We start from the raw sequence: 13,447 nt of genomic DNA on the forward strand, positions 1-13,447 counted from the left end.
TGTCATAGACGAGGTCCTTTTAGATCACGACGCAAGCTTCTCTCCTGACAGCTACTGGACACAGTTGGCCGATTAGACGTCTGGGTTGGTGCCTTCTTCCAACCACTAGCATGAAACCTCTATGTCAAAGTGTCGCGTACTGTGGAACTTCCAAATGCTGAACAGGTCTTAGACTGCCTCTTGCCTGCGAATTGAGCTGACTCCAAGCCTGCCTGCACAACTTGTTAACACAAGTCTTTTTCATTGCACGCCTGCCTCTGGATCTGTGTCTTCGCCACTGTCCACCGGCCGCCTCGTTCTACCGCCAGCTATTCATGTGATCCACCAGACACTTGTCCTGTCACCTTTCAGCCTCATCTGCAGTATCCAGACCGTCATGTCAGGACGGCGATCGGTCCACCGAGGACGTGGGCGAGGGAATCCCGCCTTGGGGAGGAGCGCTGTAGGTATGATCAACCCCCAACTACGGCTTCTGTTTGTTTACACCTCTTATCTTGATGAAGGACTAACATCCTGCTGGAACAGAGAGCAACAATTCTTTTGAATCACTTGAGACTGGCGGTGAGTTCGATATTATAATCACCGCCCAGCACCACAAAGTCCTTTACTTTGACTCTGCACGGAACCTAGCCTTTAATCAGTCTACCTTTATCGAGATAAAAACTACTGACAACTCTTCAGAAATGAACACAGAGCTGTCCGAGCGCTTCAAAAGTGTTCGTCACCGCTCCAATATTCGCAGTGCCCGGGATAACACCCTCAATGACGAACCTGGCCCTACCCTCTGTTTGGACATCCGCGACTATCACACAAAGCAAGCACAGATCCAATCTACCTCTGACAAAGATGCCTGGCTCTCTCAAGATGAAGTCCCGACAAAGCAGGAGCTGGCTGTCGAAGGAGCTACCCTCCTTGCAAACAAGATTGAGGGCCCCTACAAGAGCAAGGACAGATACCTGAAAACTCACCATGCACTACTCCGGGAGGATTCCGTCGGCTGCCTCCGTGACGCCATCCAGGAATTCCTTCGGGATCCCACCACCAGCGACACTATGAAGTTCTCAGTGTACGATCAGGTCCACATTGTTGGTTTTACTTTTGCACGTCGAGGAGTTGCTGCCAGGATCAAATTCACCACGCGTCGAGCAGGGAGACGTATCAAATGGGCTAACAGTAAAAGACTGGTCAGTGGCAGTATCGTCGCACTCATACCAGCTAAAACCAAGACCATCGATCTGAACGACATGGTTGTGGCTGTCATCGCAGCAAGGCCGCTGGCTGGGTTGTTGTGTGAACCCCCGGAGATTGACATTTACTTTGCCCGGCCTGAAGAAATTCAGCTCGACCCCCAGAAAGAGTGGCTCATGATTGAAGCAAAGCAAGGCTACTTTGAGGCTTACCGTCACACATTGAAAGCGTTACAAAAGCTTAGCTCGGAGACGTACGTGCTTTGGAAGCAATATTAGCTTGTCTGTGCTAATATGCCCTAGATTCCCCATGAGTGATCATATCTGTCATCTCTCCCCCTCTACCCAACCTCCTGCCTACATTCACGAGAACCCTGTTCTCGACTTGAGCGTAGTAGCGGGCCCTGCACAGAAGCAAGAATACTCCAAAATCGATGTAACCAAAGACTGGCCTCCGACTCCCGCAGACTCGCTGGACGACACGCAGTGGGAGGCTCTGAAAGAGATTCTTACTAAACGACTAGCTATTGTTCAGGGCCCCCCCGGGACAGGAAAGACATATGTCTCGAGAAAAGCCCTTGAAATTCTACATGCGAATCGGAAGACGGCATCGGATCCGCCTATAGTTATTGCTGCTCAGACAAACCACGCTCTTGATCAGCTGCTGCAGCATATCTCTGTCTTCGAGCCCAATTATGTTCGGTTGGGAGGCCGCTCTACCAATCCCGAGGTCCAGAAGCGGGCGTTATTTGCACTTCAGAAAGCGGAACGACTGAGGCCAGTTCCAGGTGGATCGTTGGGAAAAGCCAGCAGCCTCCTGACCAAACAAATCAATACCATGACTCAGATCTTGGAACCTTTTGCCATGTCAGGGCCGGACCCGTGGTCCACGGATCAGGTGTCTGGACCTCAGGTTCTCGAAAAGCTAGGAGCTATCAGTGCTCAACAAGCTCGATCACTTGAAGATGGTGCATCCCAATGGGTCTCGGCAACCACCGCAGCAGAAGGTCCCTTACAGTTATGGTTGGATAAAGCGCTTGTACCATTCGAGGTCGACTATACAGCAGAAAACTACGGCTTCGAGGAAGTTGAAGATAACGATCTCGAATTCGAGCAGCTCAGAGAAAACGAGGACTCTACAGGAGTGAATGATGAGGAAGACATTGAGATGCTCAGAGGTCCGTGGAAAGAACTCCGCGACAGATTTACTGTTCAGCCTCCTTCATCAGCCGATCTTGCTAGAGCGACAAAGTTGCTGGATACTGTTTCAGATTTGTGGAAAATCGGTCATTACTGGCGTGGTCCTGTTTACCACGTTATTCAGTCACGAGCCAAGGATGCAATCACAGCCAAATTTCGGGAGGCAGCCGAGAACTACAATCAGCTCGCCAAAGACTACCTCATTGGCAAATGGGAACAAGATATCGTTTATCTCCAGCGATCTGCCATCATCGGTATGACAACTACTGGATTGAGCAAATACAGACCTCTCGTGGCAGCTCTCAAACCAAAGATCATCCTCATCGAAGAAGCGGCTGAGGTGCTGGAGGCTCCTGTCACGGTCGCATGTGTGGAAAGCCTCGAGCATCTCATCCTGATTGGAGATCATCAACAGCTTCAGGGCCATTGCAGCGTCAGAGAACTAGAAGGCACCCCTTTCCATCTGAATGTGTCACTGTTTGAAAGACTTGTGCGGAACAACATGGCATTCAAAATGTTGCTCCAGCAGCGACGAATGATACCCGAAATTAGTCGACTCATCTCCGTTCTCTACCCACATCTGAAGGATCACCCCAGTGTCATCGACCGGCCAGTCCAGTCGTGGGGTATGGGCAAGATCAAATCATTCTTCTTCGACCACGAATGGTGGGAGGCGAAAGACGAGTCCCTCTCAACGTATAACTCTGAAGAGGCCAAATTCATCGCTGGCTTCTACCTCTACCTTTTCAGGAACGGCATCAGCCCTTCGCGGATCACGGTACTGACCTTTTACAACGGACAGCGCAAACGCATAGTCGCTGAGCTGAAAGCATTCCCTGAATTTCGGAATGCTTGCAAGTTGAATGTGAAAACAGTGGATTCATGTAAGTGATGGTCTCTTACCGCCTTTGTTTTGCATTTGGATTCTTGGTGGGAGCCTAGGGTTGTGCACTTGTGGCCTGTCCTAGCACTCCGTCAACCTTGTCCACCCCATTGACTGATTTCTCTGGCAACTCAACTCTAACCTTGCCTTAGACCAGGGAGAGGAAAACGATATCGTCATTCTGTCTTTAGCCCGAAACAATGAGGAAGGCAAGATCGGGTTCTTGTCCAATGAAAACAGAACCTGTGTAGCTCTCTCCCGGGCGAAATACGGCTTCTATCTCTTTGGAAACGCCAGAATCCTCATGAATGGAAGTGACTTGTGGCACACCGTCCTGACTTTACTCGAAGCAAATCCCAGGCGACTCGGGGGTGTGCTTCCAATACAGTGTCAACCCCATGGCAGGACTACTCTTATTGGATATCCAGGAGACTGGGAAAACAACGGAGGTGGCTGCATGCTACCCTGCGACACGACCCTGCCCTGTGGTCACTGTTGCCCTAGTCTCTGCCATCAACACCCACTTGACGGCGTCCAATGCACGCTCGACTGTCGCGAGACGCTCATGTGTGGTCATAGGTGTGGTGGCCGATGCTCTCAAATATGTTTTTGCCCTTGTGATGAATTTACCAAGGTCAGGCAAGCTGAAGCAACGACGAGTGGGACTGTTGAAGCGTTGCCGGCGCAAACTGTCGAAAGAGGCCACAGAGATAAGGAGGTACCGGGTGCAACGGTCATTGATCAGACGCTTACCCGCTTACCTCCGCAGGATATCCCTCTCGAGGCTAGAACTGGGGTTGGTCCACCACATATCTCAACGTTAGGCTATCGCATCGATGCATCGCTTCCAACGCGGCCAGAACCGCCAAAGGTCGATGGCCAACGAGGAACAGGTTGGAGTTCGGCATCCCAGAAGAATACTCAGTCGGACTCTCTGTCTCCAGTCACGCAATCTGAGCTCCGGAAAGGCTGGAAAGACTTTGCTAAGGGCGGATTTGTTGCTGACGACGAACGTCTAAATTTGCTCACCTCACAATCATCGCCTGGCCAGCAGCGCCGCGAACTCCTATGGGTCGACACGCCTCCATCTTTGAGGGCTCATTATGGACCTCAGAGAAGCTCTCAAGTTATCCCAAACCAGGAGGAAGCTGCTATGGCCATAAGCGATGGCAGAACGGGATTCTTGCAAGAATTACAAGCCGAGTCGGCGGCACACGAGAACGCGCCGTTGCCCGCCGAGATTCGTGGTGGTCAACTGGGAGACGATGTTCAAGCAAGTGAGGCCAAATATCATATGTCCCAGAAGTGATGGGAAAGTCAAAGAATGACCAGTTGAGATTCAACTTGAAGCCGAGCATTGCCATAGAGCGCAGTAAACTGAGCATTCCGGATTCTCGAAAGCTATCAATTATTAACGCAGATCAAGCACGACGTGTGCGACTGACGACAGTATGGATGTCTTGGGGGAGTTTGATGTCGCTTTCGGAAAACAAGGATCATGGCGGGGATGACAAAAACTGTCATTCATGGAATGGTTGGTTGTTGGAGTGAAAGTAGACAACATGGAAGAATTCAGTCAACAACGGGAAAACCCAGGTATGGTCGCCCACGGCATTGAGCAAGGGATATGGCCAGAGTAATCCTGCACTTATATGTGGTGGTTACACGCTAGATTTCATTGGTATTGGCTTCATCAAATCATGAGCTGAAATTGAGAAGTAACTCTACAGGGTCATTAAAGAGACTTCGAATTGCTTGCTTTGTGCAATGCGTCGATCTCGACAGAGGCGCGTTCCTTTCCCCAACACCAGGCAGACAGGAGGCCTTATAGCTCCAGACACGACCGTTGTCTGGCCCCTCCTTCTTTTCGACATGGCTAGACATGACAAATACATGCTTCAAGTGTTCATCCACAAGAACTCGACGCGTCGAAATGGAAGCGAAGCGGCGTATGGTTTCATTGCGTCGTGGGCCAAGAGGAAACCAAAAAAACTCCCGCAACTTCTATGCAATGGTGTCCCGCTGTGACCAAACAGACCAATCCAGGGAAATTCCGCCTTCTGGGTGCGCTAAGGTGTAGGAAATGGCATCGCTTCACTCATCTGTTGTCGCAGTCTTGGGTGGCATCTTCCTCCGAGCCAAGGTCGTGATCTGAGTGACTGGCGGTATCGACCTTCAATCCCAACTCCAATGCTGTAGAACATAGGTGGGTGGATAGGAGATTTTTGTCTCGCTCTGGGTCGGTCCTGTCAAGGCCGGAAGCCCTTTGGTCAGTCCCACCCGAGCCTATTCGTCATATCCAATTTATCGTTTTACACAACTTTCTCATCATGGTCATAGCAGTAGCAGACCAAGTGCCACGGCGAGCGCAGTGCTCAAATACCCGAACCGGTTGCTTGACAACTCTATCGAGTCAGATGCCAGTGCGGAAGTCGTGAAGATCAGGTCGCTCGTAATCTGACTCGAGTTGAAGCAGTTGCTGGCATTAACTTCCGGGACGTCCTCGGGGTCAGCAAAGGTAATGTCGACACAGTTATACAGCGCGGCACCATGGACTGCAGTCTCGATGAGCTGGATAGTTGCATTATCTCCAACGTTGACTGTGATGTTGGCTGGGAGAGGAACCTGGGGGAAGCAGAAACTTCCTGGATATGGATCTTTGCTGGGGCCGATGATTTGAACCCCGCTTAGCATAACGTTGGACATATTTTGAGGGGTTGTCCCCAGACCAAGGTTGATGTAAATGAAGGCTGTTCCGTGGCCTTGGAACCAGCCAGGCTGAAACGCGACCGCGCCGCCTTTTACTGGCCATTTGGTGCGATTTTGAGAAGTTGGCATACCGCCGCCTGCAAAAATCAGTCAGGTCAGTGACTCTCGGGAATGCGGTCGAAAATTTGACGGGCAACACATACATGGATACATCCACTGCATTCCATAGGGATAAAGGTAATCCTGCTGTTCCACGGAGTCTCCAATCGCATATTGTCCAAGACCATTTGTCTCTACCGTCGTGCCATTCGATACCAAATTGTCTCCCCTCCAGCCAGGATATGTAATGACTGTGTGCGCAGAGATTAGGCTGACAAGCGAGAGGAGAGTAAGAGCCGTTCTGCAAGGCATCCTGACAACAACGAGACCTCTCTATTGATGTCGGCGGCCTTCCTCGAACTGCAATATGAACGTTGTCAAGACGAAGATGTCACAGTCAAGTGGTCTTCACGAGTTGCTAACTTGGTGGCCGATGTGGTCGAGGGAAAACTTCAAAGGTTAGGGCCAACAAGGTCGCAGGTGGGGAGCTTTGTCGAGATGGAAGTCCGTCGAGAGGCCATGATAACGAGCGCATTGGGTTGTTATTTAGGTCTGATCCCCTGTCGCTGGGAGGGGATGGGGTACTGCAGGGCATGATTAGGCCAGACGGTCAACCGCCCAGAGATGAAGCTTGGAAACGCCGTGACTGGGCATTCTGGGCACTCGGGATATGAGAGTTGTCTGCATGGCGAGCTGTGAGTGGTTTGTGAGCACGGGTGGCACTTTTCGGAGAGTGTGAAAAGGCAGGAAACAGGGTTGACAGGTCTAGAGCAGCTGTGATGGCGCATCTGATTCGACCCGAGGCAGGAAAGAGCACCAGGTAGTGAAAGTCCGTGTGCGGGGATCAATTGGCCAGCAGGAGGATTAGGTGGGTTGGTGGTGGACGGATGCTGCCCGAGTCTGGCTAGAAAGTAACTGCGGAAGCTGCGTTAAGCGCCGAGATGTGACAAGGATAAAGGGGGGACGCAGTTGTTGGTTCCACCACATCCACACTTGCAGTCACTTCACCTGCGCTGCGCTGGTCTTCCTTCCCCGCTGTGCCCGCGCCTACCTCGCCACCTTCACTGTCACCCCCCTTCAACAGACGAGCAGAAATAATCATCTCGATAACCTTCTCCCAGTACTCAGGCGGCTGCACAAATTGCTCAGCACTGCGCAAATCAGGAGAGGTAACATCATCAGTCACCTTGTCAAGCCACTTATGGAAACGCGCACGCCACCAGTCAATCGGAATTCGCGAGCGGACAAACAGCTTGTCTTAGGTCTTACTCTTACTTCGGACCACGGCTTTGCAAACTTATGTAACTGGAGGCCTGAGCACTTTGCACCCACTTTGTGTAGCCAAATGTTCCTTACACTTACTACCACCTAATTGGTCAGCACTAGGCTTACCCCCAAATCCGACTTTGCTACTCTTGGTCTGTTCTTGGAATGTTCTTGTTCCACTCTGGCGAGGCTAACTTATATCATGCTCTCACTGAACCACTTCCTTCAGCCTCGCGTTCAACGTCCACCTTGATCAACAGAACTGGTTCTTATAGTCCCTTGAATTCGAATCATTGATCCGGGACTCCGAGTACCAGTACAGTCCCATCCGTCGCCTGCCATGTCCTTTCGTCCGCTTCTCGCCGTTCTCCTTGAGAATGGCTCAAGTAAGCCAATTTGAATGCTTCCGGACGAGTGTAACACCGACCATTGCCGTGTTGCTTGCAAACAATATGTTGTAAATGACCATGGCTTACAAATAGGAAAAGGTAGATAGAAACTTAGAGGGACAGAGCTGTCTATATATTGAGTGAAATCGCCATGTCGTTGTTGACGGAAACCATCAATCAGCAACCTCAACAATATCTCGTCAATACCACATCTGACGAGAACAGACACCACAGAACACAGCTGCTGAAACATCCTCAAGGGCAAAATGCCATCTTATCTCGTGACAGGCGCCAACCGTGGCCTTGGTGTAAGTCCGCCACAGATGCATTCAACCAGGCTCTGCTAATTCTCTACAGTATGGGTTCGTGAAGTTTCTGGCCAAAAATCCAGAAAATACAATTGTCGGCATTGTCCGAAACAAAGAGGCCGCAGACAAGTCGGTTGCTGCAGATGGCCTCAAGAACGTTACCATGATCCAGGCTGAAGTCGTCGATCTCAAGTCGCTGTTGGCGGCCAGAGAAAAAGTGGCACACATCACTGGCGGTTCCCTTGACTATCTGATCAACAATGCGGCCTATATTGACAGCACAAGCCAGGGCAAAAGTCTCGATGACTTTGAAGACTCGCCCGAAGCTCTGGACAAAGCTCTTGTTGACTCGTTCAATGTCAATGTCGTGGGAGTGATCCACGTCATCAACGTCTTCCTTCCGCTGATCAAGAAGGGAACTCAAAAGAAAGTGGTCGTGATCTCCAGTGGAATGGCTGATCCTGACCTCGTCAACTCGGGGATCTCCACCGACGCGCCTTACACCATCAGCAAGGCTGCGGTAAACATGGCCATCTGCAAATATAATGCAAAGTACAAGAAGGAAGGTATTCTGTTCTTTGCGCTGTCGCCCGGCGTGGTCGCGACCTGGGAGGGAACACAGGAGCCTCCTTCAGTGATACAGGACCTCAGAAAGATGGTTCCAGATTGGCCGGGCCCTCTGACTCCTCTGGAGTCGGCCGAGGCCTGCGTGAAGGTGATGCACGATTTCAATGCGGAAGAACATGGTGGTTCTTTTGTGTCCCATCATGGCAACAAGCAGTGGTTGTGAGATGAGGGGAGAATATCCAGGTAGTCTGAACACTAACCGCAGCGGGAGGAGGAGTGCTACAGGGCTCGAGGGCATGCTGGCAACCACTAACCGGTTGATCTTCGGGAACACGCCCCGACAATTTCACACAATTCGGGGTTCAAAGTAAATACATTGGGTATGAATAGAATATCCTGCAACTGCAGGTAATTCCTTGCGCGAGGCCAAAAATTACCCTCAAAAATGCTTGCGCGGTATAGGCAGTCAAATGTACCTCGTACCGTACGCAGCATTCTTCCAGCTGTTCCATCCCGCGCTCTCTACGCGATTTCCCTCACTCCTCGCTCCCTCCTTGCTGCTCACTAGACTGCTGCTCCTACCATAACCCCTCCTTGAGGTTCGACTCGTGGACGTGAACTCGGGGGGGAGAGAAAATGCCTCATACGAGCCGCAAGAAAAAGAATTCCCACAGCAACAAGAGGAGGGAAATCGTGGACCAAGATGGCTGGACGAGGATCACGACCAGCTCTTCGACACCTCTGACCGTCGCGCCGCAGAATCAGACCCAGGGCGAATCGGGCGAGATCTCTACTTTGAATGTCATCGCAGGGGCATCCCTCCCGCTCCCAATGCCGGCGGCCCAGGGGTCCTCGCTTGAGAGCATGCGCGCGCAGTTTGCCAAGATCGAGACGAGATGGCGAGACACGGACCTATGCAGGAGCGTCGAGCAGATGCTGAGAGAAAGGATCCTGACTACTGGTGGCGGGGATTATCACATTGCCAACTGTGCTCTGTTCGGGACGGGCAGCTTCTGCGGCGACGCGGTCCACTGGGTCGACAGGCACGAGTCGGCGTATTTCCAGCTGGCGGCTTTCCGGACCGTGGTGAGGACCATAGAACGACTGCAGGGCCATGTGCCGCAGGCTTATGCCCAGGAACCGTACTACAATGACCTCGACGTCCTTTTTCTCGCCAGCTTGGATGTCACGAAGGTTGACCACCCGAAAGGATTCGAGCTGCTTGATCAGAATTCGTTCGCCTATTCGCCGGCTGCGGAACAAGAGGTTGAGAGCCAGATTGTATCCCGCGCCCCACGGATCTGGCTGCACAGGTCTTTCGACCACTCGCTTCAAGGCGACAAGGAGTCAATAAGCAAGTTCAAGAGGGACTATGAGCACGCAGTCCTGCCTGAGTTGGACCTCAAAAACTTCCCATTCCACGGATCTGTGATGTGGTGGCGCGGAAACGATGACACGTACGAGCAAGTCCAGACCGAGTGAGACGGTCTATTACTTCATACCTGAACTACTTGATCTCTGCGCTTTTGGTAACTGTTCCAAAAGCATCGTTTAGCTCCTTCAATGTTGCTTCGGTCAACTCGGCACCGCCAAATCCAGGAATCTATCAAAAGGTTAGAACCTTGTATCGGTCTGTGGAAAAAAAGAGGTGGTATGTCACGAAGCACGAGTACAAGACCAAAGACATTGTCCTCCTCAGACACGTGTTTGGTCTTGCCGGCAAAGGGTTTCAAACGGTCATGAGAGACTTACATCTCGATCGCCGATGGCGTCGCTGGCCAACACGACGTTGTATCCCAGGTCATTGCCTGCTCGGGCCGTGGTGCTCACACAAACATGTGCCATGTAGCCCGTCAGAACCGTCTTCTTCCCCCTCTCCCCTAGACTCGTCAAGTACTCATGCAAATCCGTGCCGGTAAAGCTGGAGATGGCTTGTTTCTCGATCACCTTTTCTCCCGGCCGGGCTTTCAACTCGTCGAATTCCTCCGCCAGAGGGGTGTTGGGAGTGAATATCGGAGCGCCCTCTGGAGTCTTGTGGACGACGTGAACGATGTTTTTCCCATCTCCAGCCGCACGGTATTTCTCCAGCAGCGAGGCAATAGCCTTTCGCGTCTGGTCGACGTTGACTGTCTTAAGGTTGCCTTGGGCGTATCTGAGCCAAAGTCAGGATCAGACAGGGAGAAGAACAAGAGCCGAGGATGTGTTTGAAGGGGATTTCGGTAGCAGCAATGGACTCTTCAGACATACTCATTCTGCGCATCAATAATGATCAACGTGCTGTCGCTTGGGGAGGCTGTGGCGGCCGGAGCGCCGAGCATCTCCCTGAGAGATTTGACCTGTGTTGCTGAAGCCATTGTGTTATGACGATCTGTAGGTTTATGTGTAAAATGGGTGTCCTCGGTCACCAAGTCAAGAGGTGGGAAAGCGTCGTTGTGTTGCGGCTTGACGGGTGTTTATATACTACCTAGGTACGTATGTGTGTGTGAGTGTGTCGTTCCTTCGTCGCTCAATCACATCATCGCTAACCCTTTCCCTTTCCGCTTCCAAACTCTTATTTGATTTTCGAGTCTTTTGGAAATCTGTCCCCCTCCCCCCTCCACGATCTTACTTACCACCACGCGAGAAAAGGAAGGAGGGGAGGGGGGGATTTGCCCGCCTGCCCGGGACCCACGCTCGCTTGTACTCCGGGCACCAGGTACCCACTGAGCCACTCGATTTATTCGTCATTGTTTGGTCGTCTTGGTTGTCCTCGGTAGAGAGCAGTTACTGGGTAACTGCTGGGTAACTAATTAGGTAAGAAGTTGGGCAGTGGTTCATGGACTTATAAAACTTAGTTGAAAGTGAAAGAAGTCGGGGACGAGTGACTTGGTGTTTACTCATCAGGAGAGATTCGTTCGTAGTAATTAGTAGTGAGGATTCGTTCGATTCGTGTTCGGCGGTAAACAGTCTTATTTGTCCATACCCCCGAGTAACTGGGTTTACCGTTGCTGCAACAGAGTATGTGCGGAACTTATTCCTTCAAATTGACTACTTCGACAACACTTCACCCAGGCATCATATCTGGAACCATTTTCAATTCCTCTGCTGCCCCTCGTGCCCATATCGCAGCCTGGTCACGTGCCAAGCATGTTCAGACAGCCGGGGGAGACGAAAGGTAAAAGCAGCCACAGCTCCTGTTATTTGCGGTCTAGTGTAAAACGATCGACCCCTTGCTGCTTCAACCACATCAAAACGTCAAAGGAGGCGTAACTAACGCATCCTCACTCAACAATTTTTTTTGTGATAAGCATGAGGAGAAAGCCTGGCAATATATCCGCACTCATGATCGTGCGCAGCAGGAGAACGCTGCTCTACTCTCTGGGAGTGGTGATGCTCCTCATCTACACTCTGTATCTATGGAGGACGCCCCGGCGGCCGTTGCCGCCCATGCCAGGCACCTACCAATACTTCTCGGAGATCAACTTCGAGTACCACACACACAGCTTCGGCGCCATCAGCCATTGTGATCCGAGATTTGCGCCCTCGCAGGCTCCGGGTATCGATGAAACGAAGAAGGCACTGTTCGCGCTGATGAAGACGTACGCCGCGACGATGAAGGAGCTTCACGCCGAGAGTTGGATCGCGCACGGCACCTTGTTGGGGTGGCACTGGAACCAGAAGTTTTTACCCTGGGACAACGATATCGACGTCCAAATGTCGATAGAAACGCTGGCGGCGCTGGCTACCGCCTATAACATGAGCGAGTACCAGTACCCCGTGGCTGGGGAGGACAGGCCTCGAACTTACCTCTTGGATATCAACCCACATTACACCATCGCATCGACGCGCGATGTAGCGAACAAGATCGACGGCCGCTGGATCGATACTACAAACGGCAAGTATATCGATATCACCGCCGTCCACGTCAGCTCTGGAAAGACGCAACATATCCCGTTTGACCAGGGCGTTCTCTTCTCCAAAGATGGTCATCGATACCGGGTATGTACAAAAATCCATCATATTCACTACTCCCCTCCCCTCTCCGAAGGTTTTGGGGGTTGGGGGAGGGGCCTCGGGGCGGCTGCCCCCTTCGGACTTGAAATGGCCGATTAGGAGCTAACGGCGTTGAGTCACAGAGCGAAGATTTATTCCCCTTGCAGGATACCACTTTCGAGGACATCGGCGTCAAAGTGCCGCGCAATCCGGCCAAAATCCTAGCCGAGGAGTATGGGAGACGGTCCCTGACCAAAACGCGCTTTCACTGGTATGATACATCTTTGTACTGTTATTCTGCTCTCAAGTCTTTCTAATATCCGCTCTCAGGCACCGGTTCAACAAAGCCTCGAGACTGTGGGAAGCCGAGTAGGCTGGGGCCTTGTGTCTGGAGACCTCCGCCAGGCCAATCGATCCACCACACTCCAATCTCTCACGACCACAATCCTGGCGCCCGATGAAACCCATGATGCCTGCACCAAGCTACTCGGATCAGAGGCTCACCAGTCGCCATAATATGATGGCCACCCCCTCCATATTCAACCAGATAACCCGTCAAGAGGACGGCTGTGGCGACCACCCAGTCCGTATGACACCCATGAGCACACTAACAACCCTTCGAAAGGGGAAAGAAAATGGAACACGATTTCGGGGAGGGGGAGTGAAATAGGGAGACTATTGCAGTGACAATGACAATAACGGCCACGGGCTCAGCGTATGCCACACAACATACACTTGCAAGTCCCTTCACACGGCTCGAAAGTGCGCAAGACATCATCTATGCCAGCCGCGTACTAAAAGGCCATTAAAATTCTCAAGGACCCATCTCCCGGTGGCGGCTTACATCTATTCATTTCATTCATTGGG

The 13,447-nt window shown here is 51.7% G+C and overlaps 6 protein-coding genes across 6 annotated transcripts; 4 read left to right on the forward strand and 2 right to left on the reverse strand.

Annotated features, from left to right (window-relative positions):
* Nucleotides 1–683: 683 nt before the first annotated feature.
* On the forward strand, nt 684–4,579 carry AYO20_00952 (hypothetical protein; the record flags this gene model as incomplete). Its single annotated transcript, XM_022639259.1, has 5 exons — nt 684–1,441; nt 1,491–3,271; nt 3,423–3,584; nt 3,631–3,904; nt 3,979–4,579. 5 exons carry the CDS (start codon nt 684–686, stop codon nt 4,577–4,579), a joined length of 3,576 nt encoding a protein of 1,191 aa, XP_022504567.1.
* Nucleotides 4,580–5,604: 1,025 nt separating this feature from the next.
* AYO20_00953 (hypothetical protein) lies at nt 5,605–6,390 on the reverse strand (the record flags this gene model as incomplete). The annotated part of the gene is made up of 2 exons (XM_022639260.1): nt 5,605–6,116; nt 6,183–6,390. 2 exons carry the CDS (start codon nt 6,388–6,390, stop codon nt 5,605–5,607), a joined length of 720 nt encoding a protein of 239 aa, XP_022504568.1.
* A 1,609-nt stretch (nt 6,391–7,999) lies between these two features.
* On the forward strand, nt 8,000–8,831 carry AYO20_00954 (hypothetical protein; the record flags this gene model as incomplete). The annotated part of the gene is made up of 2 exons (XM_022639261.1): nt 8,000–8,041; nt 8,091–8,831. The coding sequence occupies 2 exons, from the start codon at nt 8,000–8,002 to the stop codon at nt 8,829–8,831; spliced, it is 783 nt and encodes a 260-aa protein (XP_022504569.1).
* A 413-nt stretch (nt 8,832–9,244) lies between these two features.
* On the forward strand, nt 9,245–10,090 carry AYO20_00955 (hypothetical protein; the record flags this gene model as incomplete). Its single annotated transcript, XM_022639262.1, has 1 exon — nt 9,245–10,090. The coding sequence occupies one exon, from the start codon at nt 9,245–9,247 to the stop codon at nt 10,088–10,090; it is 846 nt and encodes a 281-aa protein (XP_022504570.1).
* Nucleotides 10,091–10,115: 25 nt separating this feature from the next.
* AYO20_00956 (hypothetical protein) lies at nt 10,116–10,962 on the reverse strand (the record flags this gene model as incomplete). Its single annotated transcript, XM_022639263.1, has 3 exons — nt 10,116–10,211; nt 10,361–10,760; nt 10,856–10,962. 3 exons carry the CDS (start codon nt 10,960–10,962, stop codon nt 10,116–10,118), a joined length of 603 nt encoding a protein of 200 aa, XP_022504571.1.
* Nucleotides 10,963–11,896: 934 nt separating this feature from the next.
* Nucleotides 11,897–12,953, forward strand: AYO20_00957 (hypothetical protein; the record flags this gene model as incomplete). Its single annotated transcript, XM_022639264.1, has 3 exons — nt 11,897–12,586; nt 12,748–12,851; nt 12,911–12,953. 3 exons carry the CDS (start codon nt 11,897–11,899, stop codon nt 12,951–12,953), a joined length of 837 nt encoding a protein of 278 aa, XP_022504572.1.
* Between the last annotated feature and the right edge of the window lie 494 nt (nt 12,954–13,447).

The sequence above is a fragment of the Fonsecaea nubica genome, assembly GCF_001646965.1.
Source record: "Fonsecaea nubica strain CBS 269.64 chromosome Unknown Scaff4, whole genome shotgun sequence".
NCBI classification, from domain to species: Eukaryota; Fungi; Ascomycota; class Eurotiomycetes; order Chaetothyriales; family Herpotrichiellaceae; genus Fonsecaea; species Fonsecaea nubica.